General features: G+C 46.9%; 2 protein-coding genes across 2 annotated transcripts in view; one reads left to right on the top strand and one right to left on the bottom strand.

Moving 5' to 3' along the window:
• The window catches only part of CYP27A1 (cytochrome P450 family 27 subfamily A member 1), a 33,467-nt gene extending 22,515 nt beyond the window's left edge, over positions 1 to 10,952 (top strand). Inside the window, exons 2-9 of the mRNA XM_016196874.2 lie at positions 3,376 to 3,566; positions 6,617 to 6,816; positions 6,940 to 7,137; positions 7,305 to 7,477; positions 8,074 to 8,240; positions 8,448 to 8,529; positions 8,609 to 8,821; positions 8,960 to 10,952. Coding sequence (XP_016052360.2) covers positions 3,376 to 3,566; positions 6,617 to 6,816; positions 6,940 to 7,137; positions 7,305 to 7,477; positions 8,074 to 8,240; positions 8,448 to 8,529; positions 8,609 to 8,821; positions 8,960 to 9,079 — 1,344 coding nt within the window. The 3' untranslated portion in view covers positions 9,080 to 10,952. The remainder of the gene's footprint in view (positions 1 to 3,375; positions 3,567 to 6,616; positions 6,817 to 6,939; positions 7,138 to 7,304; positions 7,478 to 8,073; positions 8,241 to 8,447; positions 8,530 to 8,608; positions 8,822 to 8,959) is intronic.
• A 2,918-nt stretch (positions 10,953 to 13,870) lies between these two features.
• PRKAG3 (protein kinase AMP-activated non-catalytic subunit gamma 3) lies at positions 13,871 to 19,404 on the bottom strand. The gene is made up of 11 exons (XM_016196905.2): positions 19,251 to 19,404; positions 18,516 to 18,889; positions 17,414 to 17,495; positions 16,949 to 17,007; positions 16,797 to 16,842; positions 16,527 to 16,581; positions 16,213 to 16,339; positions 15,950 to 16,115; positions 14,651 to 14,688; positions 14,333 to 14,479; positions 13,871 to 13,987 (listed from the first exon to the last, which is right to left on the bottom strand). The coding sequence occupies exons 1-11, from the start codon at positions 19,402 to 19,404 to the stop codon at positions 13,871 to 13,873; spliced, it is 1,365 nt and encodes a 454-aa protein (XP_016052391.1).
• Positions 19,405 to 24,538: the final 5,134 nt, after the last annotated feature.

The following is a 24,538-nucleotide window of genomic DNA, read 5'->3' as shown; positions in this document are numbered from 1 at the left end:
TGAATGAATTCAGCACTCTCCTTCTTTGGAATGTCCCCTGGCAGAGACCAGCCCTGCCATTCACCCTGGAGAGGATCCCTCAGGAGGTTCTGTTCTGCTAAGTGGTACTTAGACAGGACCTATCTGAGAACCTGGGTTTTTCTAACTGGCTCAGGTTACAGTCCAATGGTTGGCACACAGACACAGCACACATCTCTCAGCAAGTATTCTGGTGTCTTTCTAAAATAAGTTCTTATATAAATAGATCCTCATTAAGTTCCACTGAATAAACTAACTGAGAAGAAGATGAAGGACGGGGGAGGAAAGCAGGGCCTGGCAAGGAGGAAATGTCCCAGAAACCTCCAAACTGATAGCTGGGAAGTGATTGTCAGGGTCTTTAGATTCCAGGGAAGAAGCTGATACCCAAGTAAATGGTAATTGGTCTAGTCTTTTAAAATATGACATATTCCCCCCTGATGCCAAGAGCATGGTAGAAATTTTGAAAAACGAATCAGGGTATAAAGAAGAAAGTAAACTACCTAAAAACTGTGACTCGGAGATAACCTCTGTTTGCATTTTCATAAAAATGTGACATGTAATTTGATTTGAACTTAACAGAAGGAAAAGAAACCAAACTTCAGATAAATATTTCTTCACAATGAGATGTATTTCTTGAAAAGAATCCTCTAAAATTAAATAATTAAGAGACATATTAAGGGGTTGGGGTTATGGCAGAGGTTCTCAACCTGGGTGATTTTACCCCTTTGGGGACATTTTGGCAATGTCTAGACATTTTTGGTTATAACCTGGGAGGGTGCTAGTGGGTAAAGACCGGGGATGCTGCTAAACATCCTACAATGCACAAGACAGTCCCCACAACAAAGAATTATCCAGCCCCAGATGTTACCAATGCTGTGAGAAACCCTGGGTTATTGCATAGTAAATAGCACATCATTTTAAAGGGCTCAAGTTTGTTTCTAGTTAGTAAGACAGTTTTCTCAGGGATCAGCAGAGTAAGTGGTTGAGAGCACTGCCTCCAGTCAGGCCGTTGAGCTTGAACTCTGACTCACCAGTAAAGTGACCTTGAGTAACCTCTTTGGGCCTTAGTTTTCTCATCTACAAAGCTGTGGTCATGTTAAACCTATACCATACAGCTGTAGCGAGGACTGACTGAGCTAATATAATTAAAATGCTTGGGACAGCCCAGCCGGGGGTGGCTCAGCAGTTGAGCATCGACCTAGGATCCAGGAGATAGGGGTTCGATTCCCAGTCAGGGCACATGCCCTGGTTGTGGGCTAGGCAGCCGATCAATGACTCTCTTATCATTGATGTTTCTATCTCTCTCTCCCTCTTTTCCTCTCTCTGAAATCAATAAAGATATGTTTAAAAAAAAAAAATGCTTGGGACAGCGTCTGGTTTATGCTAAGCTCCATGGAAATATTTGCTATTATTATTACTACTACTAATATTAAGTGGTTAATATCTTAAATAAACCAAACAGAAAACACAAATTAAGCTTACTTTTAGGATAATTCTCCTATGGAATTTAGTAGACAAAATAGATATATAAGTAAAGTATTTTTTTAATGGAAACTTTGAAAAAAGTAAACAATATGAATATCTAGGGCCCACTTCTAAATGTAAGGAGTGTGTACATGAATTCAGGGCCCAGCAAGGCTTTCCTGTTTTCTTGAATTACCTGATCAGTGGTGGGTGACTTACTGTTTCAAGAAACACTTTCTTTTTTTCCCACCTTTAGATCTAAAAAATATGAATGTGTCCTCATAGTTCAAAACTCAAAACCATAAAACAAGATTTACATCTCAGTCTTACTCCCACTGCTGTCCCTTCTACCCTCCCACAGGTAATCACTTTAATTAGTTTGTGATGTATTAATCCAGTGTTTCTCTACAAAAACAAATGCAAATGCTGTGTACTCTTATTTAGTCCCTCTTTCTTAGACAAAATAGATCATACTTTTCCATTTAACAATCTGTCTCGGTTATCTGTCTTTCCATATTAGTGCACAAGGAGCTGCTTTATTCTCTTTTAAAGTGATATAGTATTCAATTATGTAGATGTCCCATACTTCATTTATAAATGTGTTTGTAATTTTTAGAGATATTAACAAATTGTCCTCCATGTAGGGTTGTGTCATTTTAGACTCCCACTGGTAACTTATAAATATGCTGTTTCTCTCCAAGAATCACTAGTTTACAATCAACTGTTCAAAATCATACCACACTGGCAGGCATTACTGGGAGACAGAAATGGAAACAGACTAAATGGATGTTAGGGGTTTGTTGAAGCTGCCATCCTAGGACCTGGCAGAATGGACTGTTAGTTTGGGGTGAATTCTGGGCAATTGGATAATATATTGAGGGGAATTGTGTTGCCTTGGTCCTAAGAAAATCCAATTTTTAATGACAGTAGTAAGACCCAATAAGACTGGTGTTTTTCTAGACTATGAGTTAGGTGAAGTTCCTTCTATAATTTGAATGATAGATCTTTATAATTTTGATATATCTTTTACAGAATCCCTTTGGCCTAATTTCTATACTGGAAAAGATTCTGATTCTCTTAAAATCTCTTTAGTAACAGATTGTGAAAGATGAAGTACTTGGGAAACCACAAGGTTTCATTTGCTTTCAGTTTGTAAGTGTAAATTAATCAGTAAATTTAGTCTCAATATTTGTGAATTCTTTTAAAATTTTACCCACCCCCAAACCAAAGTATATATATTTTTTCTCCCTCATTTTTCAGCAGGTATAAAGACATCATAGAAATGTCAATTTCATGGATGCTATGGGTACTGTCAAGTGCTTTAGAAATTCTAAGATAAAATATTTGAGAATTACATTACTTAACACAACTAATAATTATTTTATCAAAAAAACTTCACACCACATAGTTTACTTCATATTTGAATTCTTTCTCGTTCAGCTTCTTGTTTTTCCTGGAGTTTCTAATTGTGTTTCTTTTTTCTTGTTGATTACATGAGATATTTATCTTCACTTCTTTGACAATAAGCTGCAGTAGATTTAAATGCTTCTATGGAAGAACCATAGAAGGGCTCAGTTTCTCTAAAACCCTGGACCCCAAATATCTATACCTCAGCACACCTCAGTTTGCCACATATCCCATTTTCCTCAAATCTTGTTCCTCCAAGGACCTCAACTCCCCCAGTTCTCAATATTCTAACTCCTGTGTGCCCATTTTTTTTTCAGTGTTCTCCTTTTGGAACTACAGGCCATCGCAGTGCCTATCTCCTACATAATGTGATTTTGCCCAGGCCACATGCTGTGGTGTGGTCATCAGACATGCCCCATCCATCTTCTCTCCATAAAGTGCCTGCCTGGTTGGGCATGGTTATTTAGCTTTGGTTGAACCCCACAGGTGCTGAACAAGGCCAAATATGGCCCAATATGGATAAACCGTGTAGGACCTCAGACACATGTGAACCTGGCCAGCGCCCCACTCCTGGAGCAAGTGATGCGGCAAGAGGGCAAGTACCCAGTACGGAACGACATGGCTCTATGGAAGGAGCACCGGGACCTGCAGGGCCTGGCGTATGGGCCCTTTACCACGTGAGCTGGGGCCTGAAGGGACTGGAATAGGGCCCCAGAGGGCCAGGGCCAAGGACAGTGGCACTGGGCAACCAGTAGATAAAGGGCAGGGTAGGCTCTCCCTGCATCCTCTGAACCTGATGCTCAGTCTAAAAAGCAGTGGCTGGGATGGACTAAAGCCCAGGGACCACTCATTGACTTTTCCACTAGTATATTGTGACTGTGGACAAATGAATACTTTTCCCTTCCTTGGCCTTACGTTTCTCATATGTAAAATAAGATGTTTGGACCAGAGTATCTCCAAGGTAACTCTAGGACCTTTCCAGATCCATTATTCTACATTATGGTTGAAAATACACCAACTCAAATCATAACGGGACATATCTGTTTATAGTTGAAAAAACATAATTCCCACATTAGTTGGGAGGGCTCAATTTAATTTTTAAAATATTTCCAAAATTATGTATTGTATGCTTGTTGTTATATATCAATTTCATGGATCTCTCCATACACAGAGACAGATATAGGTTTCAGTCTTGAAGTTATACCGAGAAAAGTTCAGATTATTATGGCAGTGACAAATTGAAGGATGGGCTGAGTATGTTATATACCCATATGCCAACTGAAGCAAATTGAGAATCACTGGTGATAAACCATTCCCAGTGCCGCAGGTTGTTCTTGGATATATTACAGGCTTTTTTAATTTGCTATGGTGTTAACAGAGCTCCAAAAACAATGAATGGCTTTTAAAAATTTTTATGAATGGCTTTTTTATTTTCCCTAGTTGCTTGGTGTGCATGTTTTAGTCATTTCTTAAGGGATTAAAGTCAATCCTGGTGGTGGTAGTAGTAGCAGCAACAATGACAGTAAGTAACTGTGTTTATGACATGCCAGGTATCAGGCTAGTCTCTTTACATTTATTATTCCTCACAACATGCCCAGTAAGGAGATTTTTATTCCCATTTTATAGATGAGAAAACTGAGGCCTAGAGAGGTTTTTGTATCACTTGCCAGAGATGACACAACTAGCGAGTGGTAGAGCAGATCTCTGCTTCTGGAACTCAGGAACTTACTGCCTTGGCACTTTGGGAAAGGAAACCAGCTGGTTGGAGGGTTCATTTCCTGTGTTTGAGGCCTACATACTCATTCTCGCATTGCGTGGTTTTCTTTATTTTTCCTGGTTCCTTCACAGGTGGATAATTTCAGAACTTAACAACTCCTGGGCCCTTTATTCAAAGTTCTGGGAAGAGAATAGAAAATGACTGTTTTTCAAGAGCTCTTTCTTTACCTTGATGTCTGACCCTAAGGGCAAGATCTGGGTCTCAGGCTCTCACCAAGTCAGGCACCTCTGGACTTTAAGGCTCAGATTTAAAATGGAAACTGAACATTATGTACACCCTTTTGTCATTGATTTATACTTTTTTACCCTAAGGCCAGTTTCCTATATATATTATACCATATATATGTATTTAAAGGCTATTTTGCTAGCCTATGATATATTTTTAAATCTCATTTTATGAAGCATTGTTTCCCCAAGAAATATTTTATTGATCACAAAAATGCTCTCATTTAAGCTCTGCAAACCTGATTCCTGCTGTTGCAGAGTTTTACTCTCGGAGAAGCGCCTACTACCTAAAGTTTTAATAAGTGGGTCTATTCCAGTTTTCATTTCTTTCTCAGCAATACTTTTTGTTTATATTTTTCAGGTTTTCCCAATATAATAAAGGAAACTCTTGGGGGTTGAGGTTCCTTTAAATAAATACATTTTAAAAATAAAAAATCTGATTCTTAAGACTTTTAATGTTTTTCTTTTTAAAATACCTTATTGGTACCCAGCTGGCGTAGCTCAGCGGTTGAGCACTGACCTAGGATCCAAGAGATAGTGATTTGATTCCTGGTCAGGGCACATGCCCGGGTTGCGGGCTCGATCCCCAGCAGGGGGTGTGCAAGAGGCAGCTGATCAATGACTCTCTCATCATTGATGTTTCTCTCTCTCCCTCTCCCTCTTCCTTCTACTCTCTGAAATCAATAAAGACATATTTTTAAAAAAGTAAAAAAAGAATACCTTATTGGTTTTTAAAATTTTAAAGTATTTCTTATTGTAAAAATTCCAGTAATAAAATATTATCTTTCTATCTCTCACTCCCAACCCATCTTCCTAAGTAATCCTGACAGTCTGGTGTGTATTCTTCCTACTTTGTGTAGAATGTGCAAATATACATGTGGATATGCAGGGTTTCCTCTTAAAATTGGACCATATTGTACTTACTGTTCTGCAACTGGCTTGTAAAAAAATGGACTCGTCCCAGCTTGCTTAGGAAAGGTAATAGGTTTGGGGGATATATGAGTGTGGAGGCAGCCCCTGAACATTAAACGCCCCCATGGGAAGCATTCACCCAACGACGTGAGCATCCCTGCCTAACCAGAGTGGGGACCAAACCACCTACTGGATGGCAGTGGCAAGAGGGTTTGGGCAGCAGCCTAGTGGGGCTGCCTGTCCCCTTGGCCTATTGAGCCAAGAAAAGCATGAAGGTCCAGGACCTGAGCCCCCCCCCCCCGGAACCCTAATTGTCTCCTTTATTCCTCACCCTCCACACAGAGGGACTGAACCACTGCAGGGGCTCTGCATTTCATGTACAGAAGGTTCTGGAGTCGTATAATTCTAAAGTAATCATAATCAACAACCAGTAAGCATTTGCCATTTGCCAGGCACTGATCTAAGCATATTATTGATCTGAACAACCTTGCTATTATAGACACTCTTATTCCCATTTTACAGAAAGGGAAACTGAGGCACAGAGGAGTTCAGTTCAGCCAGTAGTCATTATACCTGGGATTTGCCCCTACCTAGGCAATCTGGTTCTAGATGCCCACCTTAACCACTTCCACACTACTGTAGTGAGATTCTAAAGTTTGTGATTCCAAGATTCCATCACTTGAAAGTTTGGCGATTCTATCATTTTCAATCTCAAAATGAGATTTTCCTAGATTCCATAGGGGTCTCAGGGTGGGAAGATGCCCTTTAACCCCTATTAGAGAGTTAATTTGTGCTGCTCCTCTATTCCTCGCAGGCAAGGACATCACTGGTACCAGCTGCGCCAGGTTCTGAACCAGAGGATGCTGAAGCCAGGTGAGGCTGCGCTCTACACAGATGCTCTGAATGAGGTGATTGACAGCTTCATGGCTCGACTGAACCAGCTTCGGGCAGAGAGCACCTCTGGGGATCAGGTGTCCGACATAGCTCACCTTTTCTACTACTTTGCCTTGGAAGGTACCTTTGTTGGGAGAGGGACTGGGTGGGCATGGGTCAGGGGTAGGGTGTGCTTACCCTCCTCAAAGCCCCTTGGGTCCTGTGTGCCATGGCCCTGCCTCCCATGATGGCCTCTGTGCACAGCTATTTGCTACATCCTGTTTGAGAAACGTATTGGCTGCCTGGAGCGCACCATCCCCCAGGACACTGCAGCCTTCGTCAGATCTGTCGGGCTCATGTTCCAGAACTCACTCTATGCCACCTTCCTCCCCAAGTGGACCCGTCCCCTTTTGCCCTTCTGGAAGCGATACCTGGATGGCTGGGACACCATCTTCTCTTTTGGTGAGGAACCCAGGAAATGAAGTTGGGGGGGGGCATCCAGGGACTATTCATTAGCAGTCTCTCCCATGACCTTTCTCCCTCATGCTACCAGCTGTTGGAGTGGCTCTTGGTCCATGGAGATCATGACTTCTGATCTTGTCCTCCACTGTTGTCCATTGTCCCTGTAGGGAAGAAGCTGATTGATCAGAAACTCAAGGAGATAGAGACCCAGCTGCAGACACGAGGACCAGATGGGGTCCAGATATCAGGCTACCTGCACTTCCTGCTGACCAGCGGACAGCTCAGTCCTCATGAGGCCATGGGCAGCCTCCCTGAGCTGCTCATGGCTGGAGTAGACACGGTGCGTGAGGGGGGCAGCGAGGAGATCAGGGGCTCCCATCCTGATCCGATTTCCCATTATCCCCCACCTGAACCTGACCTTCATCCCTCCAGGCACCTGCTTCTCTTTCTGTAACATGGATGTAGAGCTAGAAGGAAAGTGGGAGTGGGAGTCATTCAGCCCAGCAGAAGAGGGCATGGAATTTTCCTTTTGTAAGAGGGCTTCCATCCTCTCTGGAGCCTTGCTGACAGCTGCGAAGTTTCATTTCGCATCTAATTCAACTCTCTTGTGCTATAATTTAAGTGGAGAGTTGAAGAGCTTGTCCACAAGCAACTTCTTTGTAGGACCTCTTTTTGGTCCTTTTGTCATGTTGGGGTTCTCTACGTTACAGCCTCCTCTGTTGTTAGAGTGTGATCCTCCATCATCGGCCCTCATCCCCCTGTGGAGTCAAGTTTAGCTTGGAGGGTCCAATGAGGCCCCATCTCATTCTGCCACACTTATGGCAAATTAGATTTTCTCCCGCATTTTGCATGCACCCACCCACATACCCTCCTACCACCTTACTGGCTTCTTTCCTAGAAATCCCTCCTTACTTCATCTCTCACTCAATTTCTCAGACATCCAACACGCTGACGTGGGCCTTGTACCATCTTTCAAAGAGCCCAGAGATCCAGGCCGCCTTGCATGAGGAAGTGGTGGCTGTGGTGCCAGCTGGGCAAGTGCCCAAGCACAAGGACTTTGCCCACATGCCCCTACTCAAAGCTGTGCTTAAGGAGACCCTGCGGTAAGCTGCTGTTTCCGGGAGCATAAGGCCTGTGTGTGGAGGTTGACTCAGAGACAGTAGTGGGAAGTGGGGACTGGTGGGCTGAGGTTAGGGCCAGGGGTGAGATGGAGGGAAGGGCCTGGGGGACCAGAGAGGTGGGGTTGAAGAGGTGGGCACTCTTTCCCTCCTTGGATCCAGAGGCAGGCCTGCATTTTCTTTTCCCTGCAGTCTCTACCCTGTGGTCCCCATAAATTCCCGGGTAATCGTGGAAAAAGAAATTGAAGTTGGTGGTTTCCTCTTCCCCAAGAATGTGAGTGGGGTTAGAGAGCTGGGGTCCCCAGGGGTGCCCCACACCCTAAGCTAATGTGCTGCCCATTCTTCCTCTGAAGACCCAGTTTGTGCTCTGCCACTATGTGGTGTCCCGGGACCCTAGCATCTTCCCTGAGCCAGAAAGCTTCCAGCCTCGTCGCTGGCTGAAGAAGAGTCAGCCTGATACCCTTGGGGTCCAACACCCATTTGGCTCTGTGCCCTTTGGCTATGGGGTCCGGGGTTGCCTGGGCCGCAGGATTGCAGAGTTGGAGATGCAGCTGCTGCTGGCAAGGGTGAGTGGGGTGAGGCAGGAGGTGTGTGGGCCAGGGAGGGGTAAAGGAGGCCTTGGGGAGGAGAGTGGGAGCATGCAGAGGAGGGCAGCAGGTGAAGATCATGGACTTTAACCACCTCATATGCACTGTACCTTCCAGCTGATCCAGCAGTATGAGGTGGTCCTGGCCCCTGAGACGGGGGAGGTGAAGAGTGTGGCACGAATTGTCCTGGTTCCTCATAAGAACGTGGGCCTGCGTTTCCTGCAGAGAATGTGCTGAGCTGGTACCCTGCCATCCTGAGGCTTGTCCTAGAGGCCCCGGCCCTCACACAGTGATTCCTGGCCCACTGCTATGTCTCAGATAAGGAGGAGAAAAGGGGGGCTGCTAGATGCCAAAGGTTGGAGAAACTCAGTGCACTTCCCATGAGCTTTTGCTGTTTTTATCATTTTGCTCATCTCCCTCTTAGATAAAAGGCCAAATCCTTGACATATTGCTATCTTTGGGGAAATATAGAATAAAGGGGCATTTATTGATAATTGGAGACCTTGGTCATTCTTTTGATGATCCAGCATCTGAACCCTCTCCCCACTTAGGAATCTTGGTGGGAGGCAAAGCCGCCTCCCTCCATGGAAATGAGAACATCATATGCATTCCCAGATCTCACAGAGAGGCCTTGGCTTTACCTGGAATTGTATGAGGTCCTGCCTGAACAAGAGCTGCAGAGATACTTCCAGGCACTGAGAATAATACCCTCTTTTGAACAGAAAGTGCTTAGATATAGGAACTACAAGTTGCTACACAAATTTTTAAGACATCACCAGGGCACTGACCAGCCTGGGGAGCACCACATTCGCCACACTCAGGAGAATGAGAGCTGGGAAGCTCTCACTACAGCTATTGGCCCTAGAGCTATTCCATGTCTCCCAGGTCTATACTGGAAAAAGAAAAAGATTCCCTCCCTCCCCACTCCTGCCTCTTAATACTCATGAAACCAGTAGTCCCTGGACTTGAACCTCTCTACTAATGCCTCCAGAAAGATCAGGAGCAGCAGAAGCATGGCCTCTGCCTCACAACAACCTTACAGATCTCTCTCACATACATCTGAGAGTCACACTTAGAACTCTAGTTGCAAGAGAGTCTGGGGATTATAGTTTTTAGCTTTCAAAACTCTTTAGTAGAGAAAGTCAACTAGAAAGAAAGTGGGTTTGCATTGAGATCCAATGTACCACATCACAAGCCTGAGAAGTCAGTGAGTCCCAACTTCATAGAGTCCCAGTCCCAGTTGTTCTGCTGAGTCATAGAAAACAAACGTTGAGTTTCTTACATCTGTGGGGATTTGAGTTTGAGCCCATTAAAAAAGCTTGTAATTGTCCTGACTAAAATCCTTAGCACTCAGGCAAATTTCAAGGTCCTAACTGGGGCTTAGAAGACTCATGTTCTGGTATCTTACCCTCCATACTCCCAACTCCTCCTCCCCATTCAGATACTCTTTCCACAGCTGAGCCCAAATTCCTTGTATTTCCCTGAGCATATTATGCTCTTTCTGGCCTCAATACTTCGTACTTAATGTCCCCTCTCCTTGGAACATTGTCTTCACAAAGTGTCATGTAATCCCAGAGAACTTACTTTTCCTTAGGACTCACCTCATGTCACTGCCTCTGCAAAGCCTTCCCTCACCTCTCTGGGTGAGTGTGAGCACTTCCTTTTGTGCTTTTCCCTGTCTTCTTCCTCTTACAGAGCTGAGCACTCAGTTTGTTCACCTTGTTGTAGACATGACTGTCACCGCAACCAGCTGTGAACCCCATGGAGGGCACAAATCAAGCTCCTTTCAGTTTGTTTCCCAGTGTCTAACTCTGTGTCTAGCACTTAGGAGGTGATTAATATATGTTTGTTGCATGAGAAGAGACCAGAACTGGAGGAAGGAAAGGGAAGGACAGGGATGGATATGAACTTTCCATATTGAGAAGAGAAACCTGGAGATAATTGGAAGGAATTCCTGATTATAAAGGCATGGATCTTAACCCTACCTGTGTAGGGGTTTCCCTGTGAGAGCTCCTTGTAAATGCAGAGGATTGGGGCTGGAGTCAGAGGGTGCCAGGATCCCTGTCACAATGTCAACCAAAGCAGACTTCTGCCTTTCCCAGTGTGTTGCTCTTTCAGACCACCAAAGGTGAGCTGCCCAAGTCACATGAACCCCTCAGTGTGGCACTTGGGTGGGGGAATGTTGTTGTGATGTGGCTTGGAATTGGGGTTTTTGTAGCATCTATCCAAGAGTGTCAACATTCATGATCTACAGCTCAGTTAATGAATATATAGGATAATTTCCCATTAAAATCTATGAAGATCTTGTATATCCATGGGTAGAATATTATTCAGTCATAAAAAAAGGAATGAAGTACTGATTCATGCTACATTATGGACGAACCTTGAGAATATTATGCTAATGAAAAAAACAGACACAAAAGACCACATCTTTTAATTAAATTTACTGGGGTGACATTGGTTAATAAGATTATATAGGTTTCAAGTGTAGATGTCTATAACACATAATCTGTATATTGCATTGTGTGCCCACCACCTGAAGTCAAATCATCTGTCACCATACATTTGGAAAAGGCTACATCTTGTATGATTCTTTTTACATGAAATGTACAGAATAGGCAAATCCATAGGGTAAAAAAGTAAATTAATAGTTGCCAGAAGCCTGGGGGAAGGGAGAATGAGGAGTGATTGTTAATGAATATGGAGTTTCTTTTGGATGATGACTATGGTCTGAAAGTAGATAAAGATAACAGTTGCACAACTTTGTGAATGTATTAAATACCACTAAATTGTACACTCTGAAAGAATGAATTTAATGTGAATTATACCTCAATTGGAAGAAATCTATGAAGATGAGTTTGTAGAAATAGCTGCCAATGGAAGCAATTCCTCTAGAGGCACCCCGGGAAATTTCGAGGTGGCTCTGTTCTGTTGGGCATAACCTATAGGGCCTAAAATCCAGTCTTCAATCGGAAATCTGAAACGCAGAGCCAAAACAAGAGCTAAGCAGGCTGGTGAAGTAGTAATGTCCTTGTGAGGATTAATTAAAGAGTAGGCGAGGTGTAGGCACAGCTTCAGAGGCACCCCCCCAAAGCCTTGCCATCAGTGACAAGTGAGCATTATGTCCTACAAGATGTAAGAGCCAAAGAGCTATTAACTCAGCTATGAAACCTTGCCCACGGACATGGCTCTAAGAAGAAGACAGTCAAAGACTTCTACCCCAACAGAGGAAAACAAAATACAACATGGCCAAAGAGGTTTTCTCTTTATACTAGAGGTTCTTTTTTTAATTTAACTTTTACAAGATTTTTATTGAAATATAATATGCCTGCAGAACAGTGCATATACACCATATGTGTGCATGAAGTTCATTTGCTTATCCTGGGGGTTGGAAATGGCCTCTGCCAGTTTATATTCCAGCATGATGCCTGGATGAGACTGTCTGATGTAAGTGAAATAATTACTTTCTTTGACAGGATGGATGTGATGTAATAGTGTGGGCTCTTTCCTTTGCACCTTTCTCTCTGGAGGGTGAAAAACACCAGCTCTGGTTTGAGGTTTGGCACAAAGCCCATCAGTGGCCAGTACGAGGCACACGTCCAACACTTTATGGTTTTGTTATAAATAAAAGATGAAAAAGACATTTCAGTGGAATAACACTGTGCACAAAAGAAAAGCCACTTGCAGTGTTTGCCAATCACAGGTTTTCCTTCAAGTCTTTGAACTCAGAAAGTGCAGGGATCTTGCCACAAGTTCAGGTCAAATAACTAGCATTTTCTGAGTGAAACTTTTAAAACCTAAGTTCATGGGCTGTCCTTTTCTTTTTGTTTCCTCTATCGTTCATCCTTAGTGGCCTGAACACAGGGCCATCACTGGGGACTGAGAGCACTGTTTGCAGGTGAGAGCTGAGGACAGAATGGAGGGAGGCCCCGTTCTAACAGGCAGCTCTGCAAATAACTGCTGCTCCCTGGTGCCCCCAGCAGCCCTGAAGTGACAATGCAGGGGGAGTAGGAGGGCAGTGGCAACATTGTGGGAACCACTAACGTGGTTCCCATCCAGAAGAACAGCTGGGGCTCCCAGGAGCTCGGAAGAATCCAGAGCCCCTGACTAAACCCATGGGCTGAGGGCTCGCAGCCCCACTGGGGCCAGTCACAACCCAGGTGGGGGAAGGTCATGTGGGAGGACATGGAGCCGGGGGCCTTAGGGCAATCCCGGTGCCTCTGGTTCAGGGACCTCTAGGCTTGACTCAGCTGTTCTCCTTAATTTCATCATTCCATAGTGCACTGGGCATTCCTGAGAGCTTCTGGGAGCATAGGCAGGGCAAGGGCATTTAGGGAGGGCTGGAGAGGCCTGTGAGGAAAAAAGAAGGGAAGCCAATAACTAAATGACCTCGGAGGGGAGGCAGTGTTTCCAGCAGGGGAACCTCAGTCTTGCCATTCATTGCCAAGCAGGTGAAATTTGCGCCCCACCCTCTGCCAAACACTCCCAGGAAAAAGTCTGAGATCACATCAGATCTTCTGAGATGAGTATTTAGAAGCTCCCTCCTTTTAGTTCTTACTGAGCAGGGAAATTTAATTCAACAAAGGTTTATTAACTTGCTTCCTTCTAGTAGTGGAATTCTGAGCAGGTGGGAACTGAATTGTGAGAGGGCAGGTTAATCTCCCCAGAGCACCTGAAGTCATGTCACACCTCCCTTGCCTTTCCCCTGGCCTCTTGTACCCTTCTTCTGATGGCTCTAGGACATCAACTGAGAATGGTGGTGGCCCCATGGTGAGTCCTGACACTTGTAGTTTTCATGGTGCTGCTCAGCTATGAGCTGGGCTACTCGCATACTCAGGGTGCCCCAGTCTGAGATCTGGGAGCCCAGAAAGATGGAAGGGCTGGTGCTGAGGCCAATGGCCCAGGGCAGAGCCTACCTGAACCAGAGTCGAACCAGCTAATGGGGGTGGGGGAAGATGAAGGCCGATGCCCGCTCCCTTCATTGGCTTTGGGTGTGGAGGGTGGCCTGGGAGTAGGACTCGGAAATTCTCAGGCACTGAGGGCCTCAATGCCAGCAGGGCTGAGCACCAGGGCCTGAAGGATGTCGGAGAGGGACACCACGCCCAGGAGATGCTGGCTCTCATCCACTAGCACCAACCGGTGTACCTGTGGGCCCACAGAAGTTCAGTCAGGGGACAGGGCCATGTGGCTATGGCAGCCAGTGGGGTTGGCATCAAGAATCAGGGGCAACAACTGGACATAACTGGGGGAGCAAGAGAGTGTCCCTTAGAAACCAATTGAGGTTCTGACCTCTCTGGGGTGATGAGCTGGCTGTGGCCCATAGCCTGAGGGCCCCATGAACAGGACCAGTTGCAGACCAGTGTGGACACCAAGAGGTTGGCCGTGAAATAGGACAGGGCAGGTGTGTCCTATGTATAGGAAGAGCTGGAGTAGTTCATGGGAAGCATTGAACCATATGTGATGGGAGCATGTATGAAGGGCGTAGGGTACCTGCTCCCGGACAATCCGGTCGATGACTTCCCCCAAGTTCTCTTTGGGCTGGCAGGAAAGGACTCCCTCCAGGCACAGCGTCCTCTGCCTCAGTGCTTCTCCCACACTCATGTCTAGGTGGTTGTAGGTATGCTGGGCAGCCAGGTGCTGGGCAGGGAGGGAAGTATTGCTCTTAGTCGCCCCTTCAGCCAGGCTATAGTCCAGTGGATATGGCCCCCTACACACTTGAAAAGGCTCCCCTGGTCCACAGATGCCTCTGATTCTCACACCCACAGCCTCCCTGCAGTACCCTCAGCTCCCTTCCCCACAAACACTTACAATCACGTCAAAGCGGGAGTAGAGGCCCACGACCTGACCTACAGGGGTGGCAGGTGGGGTGACAGAAAGACAAGGAAGAGGTTCAGATCAGAACCAGGATGCCATGCAAAGGCTGGACATTCCCTACCCCCACCCACCCTCAGACTACTGGCTTTATAATGAAGCATCAGGTGGTCACTATATGAACCCACAGACCAACAGCATCATGGAGAGAGAGACAACCTGACATCATGCCTCCTGATGTGACACAATATGAGCACATCGAGTCACCTATGAAATAGGCCAGCCTGAATCTGATAGAGCCTTAAATCTAATTTACAGGAAACAGGAACAGAGGAACAGGTAAAGGCCACCTGTAGAAAGCAAACAGGCAGACCTGGAGGTGGGTGGGACATTCTATAGGACAACTGACCCAGGTTCTTCATCCCCAATGTCAGAAAAATTAAATGGAGAGGGAGCTGTTTTAGATTAAAAGAGATTTAAAGGACAAAAGAAGCAGGTGCAAAGTATAGCCCTTAATCCTGGTCTGAACAAATCAACTGTAAAACAATATATATATTCTTGGGGAAAGTGGGGAAGTGAGAATGAGAATTGGATATTAGATAATATTAATAAATTATTTATAGTTTTTTAAGGTGATATAGGAAATATTTTAAGGGATGCAGACTGAAATGTTTAGGTGTGAAATGATATGATGTCTATAATCTATTTTAAATTACTTCAGCAAAAGAAAAGGAAAGAAAAATAACTGATTATGGCAATATGTTAACAGTAGTTTTCCAGACAATGGATATGTGGGGCTCATTATACAGTTTCTCTACCATTTTCATACATTTGAAATTTTTCATAATAAAAAATAAATTACAATGCTTCTTGATATCTAGCTTCATTATTGCAAATTTAACTTTGAAATCATTACAACCATGGTTTACCAAAGCAGTGGTCTTGTAATTCCTCTGACCCTTTCTCAGAGCAAGAAATTGATGTCTGACGGGGTCAGTCCCATGACCCATTTTAGGATGAATTAAAATGAAAAACCTCATCTACGTTTCCCTCATTATGATCATTAGATTGCACATAATCCTTTAAAATCATCCTGTGAAATCAGAGGGCGAGTATTGCTAAGATGCCCACTCTACACATGAGGAAATAGGCACAGGGAGGCTAAGTAACTGGTCCAAGGCTCAAAGCCAGCAGAGACTTCTATTCCAGGCTCCCCCCTGGGCCCTGAGCTGATGCTACGCAGACCTCTGCCCCTCCCTGCCACCCGCCCCCTTGAGCCCTGTCCTGGGTGGGTACCATTTTCGTTGATCACAGGCAGCGCAGACACGCGCCGGTCCACGAAGATGTCCAGGGCGGTGAGGATGGGTGCCGTTTCAAGCACCACGGCCAAGTCTCGGAATGTGCCGATGCCCAAATCTTGGATGGTTCGGGAGAGGAATGAGGGCCGGGGCAGCAGAGTGCCCTGGGTGGGTTGGGGACAGATGGTGCCATCAGAATGAGCAGCCTCCAGGGCTCCCAGCTGCCCCCTTCCTAACGATCCTGGTCCCCCCTAGGCTCACAAAGATGTGCAGGAACTTGAGTAGCCGCTTGTGTGTGATGATGTGGAGCACGTCGCCTGAGACCGGGTCCAGGACGGGCAGGCGGTGGATCCGGTTCTTGATGAGGGTATAGACGGCTTCGAACAGGCTAGGGGTGGAAACAGCCTGAGGCAGCCTGGGGAGAGACACCCTTCATCCCAGCCCCTAGATGGGAGAATGGGGTGCTGAGGCTGCCTTGTGGGCCCCCAAGATGCGCAGTTGAGTTTAGAACTGAGGGGTGAGGAAGGGGACTGTGTAGAGCAAGGAGGCTCAGGTGGGTGGTTGGGGATGCTTACCTGTCATTGGGAGAGATGGAGACCAGAGGCTTGATGCAGCCTTGAAGGTAGATCTCTGCAGAAAAAGCCAGAGTGGCCAAGGGAACTGGCTACCCTGCCTTACCGCACAGCCCACCAGAGGGCATCCCCTCCCTTGGGCCCCCTGGGCTTCCTGTCACCCTTCCTCTGCTTCCTCCAGGAAATCCCACTGCCTGTCCTCTCCCTCAGGCCTTTGGCCCATGCTCACCCACACACCCTCAGCCCGTTTCCAGGTCCCCTCTGTCTGCTCACCCCTCCAGGTCTCAATCTTATGTTCTTCAATCTCATAGATCTGGACCTAGAGACATAGACAGGGCTGCAGAAGTCAGGCATGGGGCCCCCAAGCACCAGGCTCCCTGAACTCCCCAGGTGGGTGCCCACAGGACTCCCAGCCCGTTCCTCACCAGGGGGGACCTGTAATAGCGATGCAGCACCAAGATGAAGTCTGTGATGGTCAGCATCCCTGCGGGGTTGGGGGGTACAGGGGCGTCAGCCTGGGGCCTTGTGGTGGGAGGCAGGTTGAGGGGTCAGACTCCCCTTCTAGGCCCTCCAGAGTCTTAGTACTGAGCCAACAGTGGGAATCGTGGGAAGAGGGGAGCAGAGCAGCCCCTCCTGTGCCTGAGAAATGGGATTCTTCCTTTTCCCTCCAATTTCCTCCCCCTCCCCCCTTTTCTAGTCTCCTAATTTCTTCCTTTCCCTTTTCTCTTTTCCTACCTGGCATCCGGGACCTGGAACCCTGAGCAGTAGAGCTAGAGGGGTCAGCTGGTTCCAAATCCTCCACAGATGGGAAAATTGAATGCAGAACCACCTCACCAGTCCCTCCTCCGAGGGACCCTCCCCCACCACCTCTGGTCCCCAGCCCTCCTCACCCACAAAGCTCTGCTTCTTGCTGTCCCATAGAGGTGCTGCCCGGACACCGTTGGCCACCAGGGCGAAGAAGGCCTTCTTGATCTGAAGACCAGGGAGAACAGTTGAGAGTGAGTCTCTCACTGCCCCTTGGTGACACCCTGTCCCAACCAGGGTCCGCTTCTATGGGGCCTTCTCACAGGTCCTGCTCCGCAGGAGCTAGCCAGCCTTTCTCATGTCAGCGCACACCAGACTTAATCCCTGTCGGGAACATTTGCTACAGAGATAAGGCTGCTGGTGGCCAGAAGCACCAAGGTGACCCCTCATCAGGCACACCAGGGTGTACAAAATGAACTGTGTTTCCACTCAGAAATCCTGTGTGTACAGACACACAGTATAATTTTGTGAATGTAAGTACTAGAGGTAGAATTATTTACATAGCATTTACAAAATATTTTTATGTAAATAAATTTTACATTGACTCATTTTGGCCTCAGCCTAAGCAATGCTATCTAAACGTGCTGGTTGTATTTCTAATACATATATTAAAATAAATATAAAACTACTAATACAAATATATTCATTCACATGTCACTAGAATCAAATCGTGCACTGTGGACGACACATATTCTGTGTTTTGGGAAACGCTGCTTTACTGTACGTGATAAGAACGGAATGATAGGCATTTCGCAGCTCAGCCTAATGGAAGAACAGGGACCAGAGCTCATCCTAGTTATCTGTACCCAGAATCCCCTGCTCTGGTCCTAAGCCATTCTGCAATATCTTCCACATAGTTCAGGGTTTGCAAAGTGCTCCTACCTATCCTGCATTGTTTCAGGAGTCCTTTGAAACTTGTAGGGCAAAGCAGGCATTCCTACCCCCATTTTAGAGATGAGAGAGGTAATGTGGCAGACCCAAGATCCTACAGATCCTAAGTGGCAAAGCTGTGATGACACTTAGGGGTTGCTCACAGAGAGCAGCGGTCCTCCCCATCCTGGTATCCATGGTGCTAAGAAGGAGCTTGGAAGGGGACACACAGGGAGGCCTGGCCTGGCTAGTGTCCTGGAGGGTGTGAGTGGTGGCGCGACCCCGTGAGGATGAAGGTGGGCAGAGCTGTGGCCTCACCTCCAGCGTGGTGTCGAAGATGACCAGCTTGGAACTGGTTGCCATGGCATCGTAGCAGGTGTGTTTCTGCATGAAGTGCATGTAGACCTGGGACCCCGGCTTCTGCAGCTCATCATCCAAGCCCTGCTTGGGTAACGGGGCCTGGAGGGATGGGCACGGGGCAGGCCTCTCTTCCACCAGGCTGAGCTCGGACCTGCAGGCTGCTGCGGCTGGGAACTCTTTGCCCAGCTCCAGATCGCCTGTGCTGGAGCCAGTGGCCGAGGCTGCACACTCGGAGGGGAGGATGTCTGAGGGAGCAGCCTGGGCCAAGGGTGTGGCCTTGGGGAATGTGGCCTCCAGCCCAATGGACTCAGCAGCTGCCCTGGACTGGGGACCTGTTTAGTGGGGAGAAGACAGTAATTCCATCATCCAACATACTTTATTATCTGCTGTCTCAGTTTATCCTCACAGCAGCCTTGGGAAGCCTGGATGTTGTGGGCCCCATTTTGCAGATGAGAAAGCTGAGTCTCAGGGAGTCACACAAAATAGTGGCTCTGTCCTGAGTAACCCATATTGGGTCCCTGGCTCTACAATGTGGTGGTCCCCTTCCATGTAGCGAGACTGAGGCTACAAGGTGAGGGTTGGGTCCAAGTCTGTGTTATGGAAAAATCAAGGGCAGAGCCCAGGCCCCAGGCTCTGGGACTTCCCACCGTGTCTCCCCACCCCCGTCCCCCTTAGAGCTGGCCTTGGCCTCACCTTCCCCCAGAACTGGCAGGTCCTCTTCCTCCACAGCCTCCTGCCTTGTCCATCTTGAGGCCTTGGCCCCCCGTTTCCCATGCCTTCTTTCTGAGCTGGTGGTCATGGCGGGTGATGGCCATGAAGTGCCATCTCCTTGCTCTAGGAAGCTCATCTCTGGAAGGGGGCCCGTTTGGTTAATAGGGAGTAACATAACAGAATCAATGAAAATGTTAAGAGTAACTTCGAATATTCGCAAGCTTTCAAAGGGCTTTTCCCCAACATTTTCTCATTCAAACCTCATAACAATCTTCTAAGGGAGGCATTACTACCATTCCTGGTTTACTAACAACCAGAGATTAGAGAGGTTAAACAGTTTGCCACAAATCACACGGCTAATAAGTGGTAAAGTCAGAACCAGGGTCTAAGTCTTCAGACTATAGATCCACCTTCTCTTTCTATGCCAGAGGAAGGAGCAGGTGAGGAAAAGGAGGAAGAGACACAGAGAAATAAAAAGGGAAATGGGAGGAAGACAAAGCCAGGCTAGTGGAGTGGAGGAGCCTGGGGGCCCCGGAAAAAGAGGCCAGGCCGCCAGGAGGAACCGGCCCACCTACCTTGACACTCAGGTCCCAGGAGGCTGCTCCAGGATGGGGTCTGTGGGGAGGAGAGTGTCCGAAGGAGTGGGGAGCACCCTGTGTTCCGGAACGCAGGCCTCCCTTCCCACAGTGCGCAAGTGAGCGCACACACGCCTCACAAACACATATACACATGGACATTCACCCCACAAACACACGCACCCACACACGAATACTTACACACACTCAGAGACACACAAACTCAACCATTCCCAGGCACAGAATCACGTAAACTCACTTACACAAAGAAAATATACACACAGACACCCACATGCTCGCATACACAGAGAAAATCCAGGTCAAAGACACACACGCACGTACACACACATTCATACGGTGTGCTGTGTCCCCCCTCACGGCCTCCCTGGCAGGAACCTCCGTACAGCGCGGGCCATCCAGACCTTCTGAGAGCAAGTGCTAGACACTGCGGCTGGGCAGCACTATTCTGGGCCTGGCCCCTGGCACCCCGCCCTCCCCGATCAGTTTCTCTCTGGGTGTCAGGCAGCGGGGAGGGAGAGGTCTACCGGCTCAGCTGCTCCAGCCCAGCAGCCTGGGGGCAGGGTGGGGAGGAAAGGGGCAACTTGGAATCTTGATGTCTGGTCCTGGGCCACCTCCTGGATCTCAGAGAACAAGCAGGAAGGACCCTGCTGTGGGGGAGGTGGCTTGGGCAATGTGGGGGCCCTGGGGCTAGGAGGTGGGCTCTGTGTCCTGGGTTCCTCCTTTGAGGGTCTCTCTCATTTTTGTCAGGCACCAAATGAGTGAAAATGGAGGTGAGTTGAGCTTAACTTTCTTCCTTGTACGAACTTCAGTCGTGGGTGGTGCTGGACTTAGAAAGAGAGGTTGGGGATACGGGGTTTGTGGGTGGTATCCAGAGAGTGGCCAATATTTGTCCAGATATCCCCATTTGAGTCCCGGGAGCCCGTTCCTCCCTCTCTGGTGGAGGATTGGGATGGTTCCGGCAGGTGGGAGCCTGTGATGATTGGCAATGGGCTTGGTGTGCAATGGGCTTGAGGGCTTGGGACCTACACTTGTCCACAGGGTGAGAGTCACCTGTTTCTACCTGTGGTTTGGAGGTAAGTCCAGGTGTGCAGCAGCCCCAGTCCCCTCATCCTGCTGTGTTTCCTGTCTCTACATCTTCTGATGCCAACAGGATCCCAGCCTGGCTCTGGTGGCTGCCCACCCCCCTTCCCCAACATTCTTGGGGCCTGAGTCAAGGTCCAAATTAGGAAAGCTGACCCAGCGGCTCTAGCTCCTCTGTCTCTGCCCCTCCCTTCCTCTTTTTCTTTCAGCCTCTTTCATCTCACCTCTGGCCCTGGAGTGGACACTTGGTAATGGATTACTGGATGTCTTGCTGAATTCGTTGAATATATATTTTCCATCATCCTTCAAAGCCCCTGTCCTGCCTGGGGAGGCAGGGGTGGAGAACACAGCAGGGAGGGACTTTGCCCATCCGTGTGTGTCTTGGACAGTGCAGGGGTAAATGCAGCTCTCCTTCCACAGGATCCCTGTCTGGTCTCAGATGATGGAACTTCTAAGGCACAGCTAATAGAACACCACAAAAAGTAGAAAGATCAAGTGGACCGTCCCTGGAGATGTGTGATGCATTGGACCTGGAAAACCCCCACCCCCTCATGCTCCCCAGGCCACCCTCACAGACAAGCCAGATACACACCAGCTCCCACCATTGCCTTCCCCTGCAATACTCCATTGTCAGACATGGTCCACCTACAGGGCCAGTAGCAGGGGCTCCTTTTAAGAAAGTCTTCCGTGATTGCATCACCCTCGCTGCACTGGTTTGATAGTGAGTGTTCTGTGGACATATCTCTGTGTGCACTGGTCTGGCATTTACGTAATGAATCACATGCAAATATCTTTTATTTCTTAAGTAAACAGTGGGCCCCTTGATGACCAAATTTGCTGACTGGATGTGATGGAAAGCCTGTTTAGGGGTCAGATGGACCTGATTAAAATTTATGCTCTGCTGTTGGCTGGCCATATTCCCTTGGCAAGCATTGCTCACTTTCTCCAAGCTTGTTTCCACAAATGTAAAATGAGGCTAAAACATTAGGTGGCAGAGACTGCCAGTTGCCTCCCAATATCTATTTTCCTCTTCTTCCTTTAGTAATAGAATCACTTGAATTTTAGCTGGAATGGCTGGCTATCATAAACACAACTTCTCAATCACCCTTTAAACTAAATATGGCCTTGTGACTAAATTTGGCCAAGGCAACGTGAGTGGAGGTGATGTGAGCAACTTCTAGATTAGGCCTTAAAAGAAAGAAATATGAGTTCCTCTCTTCCTTTTCTCCTTCTGCTGACTGGAATGCTAATGTGATGGCAGGAGCTAGAGCAGCTATCTTGTACCCAAGATGAAAGATGTTTATTAAGGGTTTCAGAGTCACCTTACCATGTTTGGACTATCTATAGACTATTATAAGAAAGAAATAGAAACTGTCTTGTTTAAGTCATTTAAATTGGGTCTTCATTACAACAGCCAAACTTGTATACTAACTAATGCAGACTTTGGTATCTGGAAGGGGTACTGCTTTAAAGGGCTAAAACAAGTGTCATTGGTGTAGAGACTGGATCAGATAGCAAAGAAAAATATTGTATGCTGGTAAGATGGTGACCATTGTTAGGTTACAGCAAAACATATGGCACGTATGTCATCTATGATCCCCTGAAAGGTAAAGCATATGCTAACACTCATGGAAACTGGACAGAAACACTGAGATTGTTGGTGTGTATGGGCTGCTGCTTGCTGCTACAAGCAAAGTCCTACAAGATAGATGCACTCAGGCTAGTTCTAAGAGGTATTTGGAAGGAGGCAGGCTTATCAAGGGCTGTACCTGTGGTCCCAAATCTTTCTCAAGCACACCCTGTTCAGCAAACAGTGCAAGCTGGCTCAGTGGGCAGAATAAGGGAGTTTCCTTCACAGTCAAGCATATTTGTTTCAGATGCCTCTAGACAGCTACCAGCAGTGAGAAAAAGACTAGGAAGTACACTAAATCCAGAGTATTCAAGCACAAAAGTTATGTCTATATGAGACCATTGGCTGTGGTTACTCAAATAAGGAATCTTACCAGAAGACTGGTAAGATTTTGAGGGTGTTGTATTCACAAAGAAACCACAAACCTGGTCAGAACACCCTGGTTTGGCACCTCCACCCCCAGTTATTCCCACTTCCCCCAAATCTGCACCGGCAGGAAGAGGGCTGTGCAAGTTGTTAAGGTCTGCAAGAAGGCACACATATTCTTCAGTGCAGCTGCAGAGGATACTGGGTAAGGAAAAGCTTCCCAGGAGGTAACGCCAGAGGCCACAGGGGAGGGAAGACAGGGGAGATTCTCCCACACAGCAGAAGCAGGAGCAGGCAGATGAGCTGCCCGACTTACTCCACAGCTAGGAAGTGGCTTTGTAGTTCCTGCCCAAATGGATTTAGTAACTGGTAAGACCCAGTGACAGCCAGGTATTTGCAATTTTTTCTTGTTGAGTGGATTTTGTTTTTTAATTTTAAATTTTTTTTTCAATTACAATTTACATTCAATATTAGTTTCAGGTGTACAGCATAGTGGTTAAACAGTCATATACTTTACAAAGTATCCCCCCTAATATTTCCAGTACCCCTGGCCCCATACATGGTTTTTACAATATTATTGACTATATTCCCTGTGCTGTACTTTATATCCATGTGACTGTTCTGTAACAGCCAATCTGCACTTCTCAATCCCTTCACCTTTTTCATCTGTCCCCCACCCTCCTCCCCTCTGGAAACCCTCAGTCTGTTCTCTGTATCTATGATTCTGTTTTGTTTGTTCATTTATATTGTTCTTTAGACTCCGCATAAGTGAAATCATATGGTACTTGTCTTTCTCTGACTGACTTATTTCATTTAGTGTGATACCCTCTAGGTCCCTCCATGCTGTTTGTTGCAAATGGTAAGATTTTGTTCTTTTTCATGGGTGAGTAATATTCTATTGTATATATGTACCACAGCTTTTTTATCCTTGAGTGGGTGTCTTAGTTGAGTTTATCCCTTTCCTCCTCCACTGTTGTCTGTGGGGAAAGGCAGGAATGATATTGCCTGCCTTTTCGTTTACAAGGCACTAGACCATGAGGCTCTCATCCACACCTGGTCTCCCAGAGATCCTGGGCTCTGAGCTGGTCCTGTGGATGGAATCCAGCCTTCCCTCCTTTTGAGGGGCGCTAAATGTGCTCTTTGTAAGAGTTGGATAGATGTTGGACTCTAGCAGAGTAATTAATATCCATTTTCCTTTTCTTCTTCCTCTACTAGTAAATCCCCACAATTTTAGCTGGGAGTAAGATTTTATTTCCCAGCTTCCTTTGCAGATAGGATGGTCATGTGACTAAGTTTGGCCAATGAGATCTGAGCAGCAATGTTATATGCAACCTTTAAGGGTGCCCTTAGAAGGAAGGGGTTGATGTCCCCCTTCCTACTGACTGGAAAGTGCAGGTTGAACATGATGGAACCTCCCACTCCTGTGCTGGCCTGCTCACCTCTGGGGTGTTATGTTATAAAGAGAAATAAACTTCTATCTTGTTTAAACCACAGACAAATGGAACCTTTTGCTCCTCTCTAACTAACGGCCTTACTCGGCAGGATCAGGGCAGGGTTAGAGATTAGAAGTGTATAGAACGATGCTTCACGTTTATGCA

This window comes from Miniopterus natalensis, chromosome 8 (assembly GCF_054644295.1).
Source record: "Miniopterus natalensis isolate mMinNat1 chromosome 8, mMinNat1.hap1, whole genome shotgun sequence".
NCBI lineage: Eukaryota > Metazoa > Chordata > Mammalia > Chiroptera > Miniopteridae > Miniopterus > Miniopterus natalensis.
This window is presented reverse-complemented; position numbering and strand designations above follow the sequence as displayed.